The sequence below is a fragment of the Cucurbita moschata genome, unplaced genomic scaffold, assembly GCF_002738365.1.
Source record: "Cucurbita moschata cultivar Rifu unplaced genomic scaffold, Cmos_1.0 Cmo_Scf00027, whole genome shotgun sequence".
Classification (NCBI taxonomy): domain Eukaryota; kingdom Viridiplantae; phylum Streptophyta; class Magnoliopsida; order Cucurbitales; family Cucurbitaceae; genus Cucurbita; species Cucurbita moschata.
Window position 1 is genome coordinate 1,329,462 of NW_019268543.1, and position 6,000 is coordinate 1,335,461.

Genomic DNA, 6,000 nt, shown 5'->3' on the forward strand with positions numbered 1-6,000 from the left:
ACCTTTTTGGGATATAAAAATGGGCCTTTTCCACCCACCATTTCTCCCTGCACCCACACCGTCTCTTCTTTCTCTCTCTCTTTTCTCTTAATAATTTTGCAAAAATAAGAAAAATGGAAGCGGAGCGGCGAGAGGCAGAGATACACCGTACGGCGGCGGTTGAGGCGGAGGTGGAATCGAGGTTCCGTCGTATCTGCGTGTTCTGCGGCAGCAGCTCCGGGAAGAATCCGAGCTATCAAATTGCCGCAATTCAACTCGGAAAGCAACTGGTATTTTAATTTTTTTTTTTTTTTTTTTAATTTCTTTCTTTAATTCTTCGAAATTTAGAAACAATCAGAGAAGAAAGATGAACAAATCAAAAAATCTGAAGTTTGAATTTCGAAGTTCACACGTGTGAAATTGAAATCGCAGGTCGAAAGGAACATTGACCTTGTTTATGGCGGAGGAAGCATTGGGCTTATGGGCTTGGTTTCCCAAGCCGTCTACGACGGCGGACGCCACGTGTTAGGGTATCATTGGTTCTCTCTCATCTTCTCTCCCATCTCTCTCTCTTTCTCTCTTAGTTTTATTCAATTTGGGTTTGTTTTATTGCAGAGTGATCCCAAAATCTCTGATGCCAAGAGAGGTAATTAAAATTTATTTATTTAATTTTTTGTTAAAAAAAAAAATGTAATTAATTAATTATTTATTTATATGTATTTTTCTTTCAGATCACTGGAGAGACAATTGGAGAAGTGAGAGCTGTATCTGGAATGCACCAACGCAAAGCTGAGATGGCGCGTCAAGCGGATGCATTTATTGCCTTGCCTGGTACTTCTATTTCTTCCTATTTACATTTTCGCCCCTAATTTTTTTCTTTTTACAAAAATTGGACTTTATTAATACAATTTTTAATTTACATAGGAAATTATTTAACATTTTTTCACTGACAGGTGGCTACGGAACACTGGAGGAACTGTTGGAAGTCATCACTTGGGCTCAATTGGGCATCCATGAAAAGCCGGTACAAATAAATAAATTAATTAAATAATTTAAAGATAAGTAAATAAAAGCTTTAATTTAATTAAAATAAATAAATAAATATTACAGGTAGGGTTGCTGAACGTGGATGGGTATTACAACTCGCTCTTGTCGTTCATTGACAAAGCAGTTGACGAAGGCTTCGTGTCACCAGCTGCCCGTAGCATCATCGTTTCTGCCCAAACTGCCCATGAGCTCATCTCCAAGCTAGAGGTACAATCCACTAATCTATTATAATAATTTTGAGTTTGGAATGATTTAAAAATATTCATAAAAAGTCAAAGTTAATATCGAAACTTTTTTTAATAATCGTTTTTTAGGGTCCAATTCAATCATGTAATTATATCTATCAATTTTCATTGGTGAACAGGAGTATGTCCCGAAGCATTCTAGCGTAGCGAAACTGAGCTGGGAAATGGATCAACAACTCGGTTATACAATAAAGTCAGACATTTCTCGTTGACCTTAATGACAGTATATGTATAGATTAATCATTATAGATCGAATTATGGTCGTAGTATTGGTTCGTAATATCTGTAAAAAAAAAATTGCCAATTGATTTGTTTGATAGGAAGCTGATTAGGTCAATAGTGAGTTATGTAAGCAATTATATTGTAGCATTTTTTTCACATGATATATTAAATTAATAACTATATTTATAAATTATAGTGTTGTATATTTTGACTGTTCAATGGAATTGATGGGTCTTTGAAGGTAGCTTTCAATATTTTTTTTAATTAAATTAAAAAAAGGAGAGAAAAAGAAAAGAGTAAATAAAGCAAAAACTAGTGGGAATTTTTTATTAATTTAATTTGGATTAATTATGGTTGGTTCAAAATCGAGAGATGAACTGGTCAGATAAGATCGAATTGATATTAAATCGAACTAGTCTTCTTCTTTCTCATTTCATGTGTGTTTTTGCTCCGTTAGGTTTTTTCCCTTCGACGGTCAATTATTAATTTCATAGTTTTAAAACGTGTCTGTTAGGGAGAAGTTTCCACACCCTTACAAGGAATTTTTCGTTCCCCTCTCCAATCGAGGTAGGATCTTCCAATCCACCCTACATGGGGGTCAGTGTCCTTGCTGACACACCGTCCGGTGTCTGGTTCTAATACCATTTATAACAGTCAAAGTTTATCAAAGTTTACCGCTAGTAAATATTGTCCACTTTCGCCGTATTTATTGGACTTTTAGCTTCTCACTTTATGTGAGAAAATATGAAAATGTCAAGGCTCTCCTCCAAAACCCTAAATTATTGAATCGAGATGCGAAAAATATCGAAATAGGTTAGAAATCAGATTTTAGTACTTACATTTTTTTTAAGAAACAAAAGACATATTTACCCTTTTTTTAGGCGAACACGTATTGAAGAACGATGTGACAATCGACAGAGTTCCATCGTACATGAACAAGAACAGCATGGCGTCGTGACTCGGATTTAGTAGAACGAATTATTGAAACTCGAGACGACAGGTAGCGTGGAGGGTAGGAAAAAGGGTTAGAAAAGGACACGAGTGGGAGTGAGTGTGGAAGAGGATATAATTTCAATTGGTTACAATAGGTTAGAATGGATTGATGTTAGTTGTTTTATTGGGACAAAGACATTGTACTAAAAAGAGGTTCACGTGGGCATGACTTTTGCTAAAAGAAAAAACTGATTGCATCACAAAAGGAAACAAACGCTAAATTAGAATAGTCTTTTGGGACATCAAAACGTAAAACCTTCCAAATCCCGCAGTGTTGTTTGACCATCTCTGTCGTTTTAGCTCCACTTTTCACACCCACTTCATAACCTCACGTGCTTCTCACGTTCTTTTCATTTTATTTACTCCGTTCGTTCATTTGACTCGTGCAGTCCTAGTTTTTTAAAAATCGAAAATCCGGCAGAGAACTCGATTTCTAGAAGAAAAAAATAAATAGAGAATTTTACGAGGATAATGAATGAAATAGGAAACGGAAATGGATATGCACCGTGCACAACTCTACTTACTAAACCCTAGATTATGGGTAAGAAGACAATTATCTTGTTGGTAAATAGATATGTTGTCTTGAAATGGACTATATTTTTACTATGGTAAAAATTATAAAAATGTTTTAATTGTCTTGATTTATTGGTGATGGGTAAAATAAATGCTAGACGAACATGTCACCTTACTTCGAAAATGTCTTTAGATTATGCGTTCAACTCATAATTAACCTTATTTAAAACTATTAACACATTGATATGAGTAATTTATATGTTTTACCGCTTAGTCAAGAGATTCTGTCTAGTTATTTATTGTGTATCAAATTAACTAATATACGACAACTTCGACCTCGATCACTTAATCAACAACACTAACAAAAGGAAAATGAAGTAAATAAAATTACAAATAACAGCCAATAATTAATAACAAAATTAAGAATTACAAAAAAAAAAAAATAATAATTTTAGGCAATTTGAAAAGCCAATGAATGAGAGCCACAAATGGAAATGAATAGCTTTAATAGAGAGAATATTTCCCCTTTGAGGTGGGGGTTTTGTTCATGTGAAAGCAGAGTATCTAATATCATCTTATGGAAAAGACTAAGCATTTTTAGACCAAGAAATTTGATTCCAATGGCCATCCATCCACAATGCTCCGAAATCCTTTGAAAGGGACCGCCTTCGATTTATAAAAAGTATAGAGGCTAAAGTTCAAATTTTAAAAATTACAAGGACTAGAATAAAATTAACCTAAAGTACAGGGATCAAAATGATAATTTAACCGAAAATAAGCCGATTTTGTAGCTTCTGAAAATGTAATGGTACAACTAGGCTCTGAAACCTTGAACCTGAAATTTGAAGGATCATATCCATTTTGGCCTTGAGATAAGAATTAAGCAGCTACGTTGACGACGTCCTGTTCGAGATTCTCGGTTCCAGATTTATAAAAGTCCAACATTTCTTCTTCAACAGGATGGGTCTTTCCTACAATCACAAGGCAATGTAGAGGCGACCCGAAATCAATACTTCTTAATTGCTTCATGGTGCCCGCTACAATCATCTGACTTTCGCTTCCGAGACGAGCAAATCCGACACACAGCGTGTCGTCATTGTATACTGCAACATGAAATCAATCAATCAATCAATCAATCACAAACGTTTGTCACCTATGCATACGATGTGGATGAAACGATATACCGTCATTTCTGTTACCTACAAAACTGAAAAAACGATCTTAAGCAAAGCTTGGAATACCGGTGTGGTGTTAACTCCGACGATCAAGTTAGCTCTTGATTCTTGGAGCCTAACCATACTAGTCACCGGTTTTCCGAGCTTTGCTTAAGAACGTTATTTCGTTCAGCGATTACAGAATGGAAGGTAGATTCAGTCATCGATACCATCTCGACCGAGCAAACAAAATCTTAAACAAAAAAATTACAGGTCATTTATGTGTTTATACCAGATTGTCCTTCCATTTGCTCAACCTCTAAGAGCTGCTCAATTGCTGTGTTTATAGACATAAATCTAGGTGGTTCATACTCTTTCCTTCCCCTGAAAAGTTTAGGTAAATCAGAACATGGGAAGCATTGCAAGTAACGTTAATCGACCTAAGCCGTTGGGGATCGGTTACAAACCTGCATAAAGACTCCAACGATGGCTCCTTTACTCGTATATCTGGAGAAATATAATATTAACCAGACGTGTCAATGAAATAGATATACGACGCGGGACTAATCGACAAACATACAATTCAACACTAAACAAAATACTAACGAATTCTCAGACATAGGACGGGATGAGACAAACGTTATGCCTTTAAAAGAACACGATATATCACAATTCCATGGGATTACCTTAACTTCAACACTACTTTTTATGTCAAAGTTGTAATATCTTAGTCTGATGCATAAGTTAGATTAGCAGTTCTTGAGCAACTAATACAAGATTAACAAAATCCTACCTAACAAGCAGAGTGTGTGCAAACCAAGTCCACGGTTTTTCTGAATTTTCTCATAGAAGCTACTCGGTTTCCACGTTTCGGTAAAAAACGGTATCGAAACAGTCTCCCCATACCGATATAGTTGCAAGCCACAAATTCCAATTGCATTCATCACAGATGCATTGTAAACCACTCTGACTTCAATCCCCAAACTCTTTGCTCGAACAACCAGATCGGAGTGTGTCGTAGCTCTGTATTCAATTAGATCATCAGCTAGATTTTTCTTTTTGTTATAGATAAATTCAATATCGCCAAAATAAAATTAATTTTCTCCCGAAGTTAGGATCAAGAATGATAATTTCTTAATTCTTCCTGATATAAGCATGAAAAACAGCCCGAATTTATGAAAATTTTCTCTAATATGTGATAATCTTGGCATTTGAATCATCCAGAATCGTGAATCCGTGAGAAAAATACAAGATTCAATAACAAAAACTAGAACGGAAATTTCGTACCCGAAAGCGTCGCCAACAACCAGAAAAGCAACATCAGAGGTACGAGCCTCGGAGAGTATCTGATCGGCCTTCTCCTCCACCATTTCCCGATCTGCAACTGTAATAGTCTTTCCGTAGAGCTTCTCCTGTTGGAAAATTGAAGCTCAAAAACAGAGAGAAAAACGAAGAGAAACGAAATTTGCGTGGGAGATTAGGGAATGAAGAGGAGTACCAGAGAAGAAATACCGTCGGAAGCAAGACCGAAGGATAAGAGAGAAGTGTAGGCTTCCATGTAAACCTTTTCGCATTTCCTCACACATTCTAAGCCTCTGAGAGTGATGTCCTTTTCGTCTCCCAATCCTAATCCTATAATGAACAACATCCTTCTTCTCTCTCTCTCTCTCTCTCGGCTTAAACCCTAAAATCCTCTCGAAATCTAACCGCTTGCTAAAACCCTAGCCTCCGCACGCGACGGCGCCACTGCTTTTGCCGGAGTCTTCGTATAACGTGTTTGCTCGACACAGTGGCGACGTTTCAGCCGAAGAGCCCTTTTCTTTTTTTTTTTTTTTTTTTTTTTTTTT

General features: G+C 36.3%; 2 protein-coding genes across 2 annotated transcripts; one reads left to right on the top strand and one right to left on the bottom strand.

The window, feature by feature from the left end:
* Window positions 1-55: 55 nt before the first annotated feature.
* LOC111462366 (cytokinin riboside 5'-monophosphate phosphoribohydrolase LOG1-like) lies at window positions 56-1,608 on the top strand. Its single transcript, XM_023105897.1, has 7 exons — window positions 56-269; window positions 412-509; window positions 595-625; window positions 711-810; window positions 933-1,003; window positions 1,090-1,233; window positions 1,391-1,608. The coding sequence occupies exons 1-7, from the start codon at window positions 114-116 to the stop codon at window positions 1,481-1,483; spliced, it is 693 nt and encodes a 230-aa protein (XP_022961665.1). The 5' UTR covers window positions 56-113; the 3' UTR covers window positions 1,484-1,608.
* A 1,989-nt stretch (window positions 1,609-3,597) lies between these two features.
* LOC111462364 (probable diphthine methyl ester synthase) lies at window positions 3,598-5,984 on the bottom strand. Its single transcript, XM_023105895.1, has 6 exons — window positions 5,652-5,984; window positions 5,441-5,565; window positions 4,947-5,176; window positions 4,621-4,660; window positions 4,446-4,537; window positions 3,598-4,102 (listed from the first exon to the last, which is right to left on the bottom strand). Exons 1-6 carry the CDS (start codon window positions 5,799-5,801, stop codon window positions 3,879-3,881), a joined length of 861 nt encoding a protein of 286 aa, XP_022961663.1. The 5' UTR covers window positions 5,802-5,984; the 3' UTR covers window positions 3,598-3,878.
* Between the last annotated feature and the right edge of the window lie 16 nt (window positions 5,985-6,000).

Excerpts from the sequence above, each read along its gene's own strand:
- LOC111462366 (XM_023105897.1), top strand. The coding sequence starts at position 114 with ATGGAAGCGGAGCGGCGAGAGGCAGAGATACACCGTACGGCGGCGGTT. Across the intron at positions 811-932 it reads TGCATTTATTGCCTTGCCTG|GTGGCTACGGAACACTGGAG; the intron begins GTACTTCTATTT and ends TTTCACTGACAG. Across the intron at positions 1,234-1,390 it reads AGCTCATCTCCAAGCTAGAG|GAGTATGTCCCGAAGCATTC; the intron begins GTACAATCCACT and ends ATTGGTGAACAG.
- LOC111462364 (XM_023105895.1), bottom strand. The coding sequence starts at position 5,801 with ATGTTGTTCATTATAGGATTAGGATTGGGAGACGAAAAGGACATCACT. Across the intron at positions 5,566-5,651 it reads CCGACGGTATTTCTTCTCTG|GAGAAGCTCTACGGAAAGAC; the intron begins GTACTCCTCTTC and ends ATTTTCCAACAG. Across the intron at positions 4,538-4,620 it reads TCGTTGGAGTCTTTATGCAG|GGGAAGGAAAGAGTATGAAC; the intron begins GTTTGTAACCGA and ends TAAACTTTTCAG.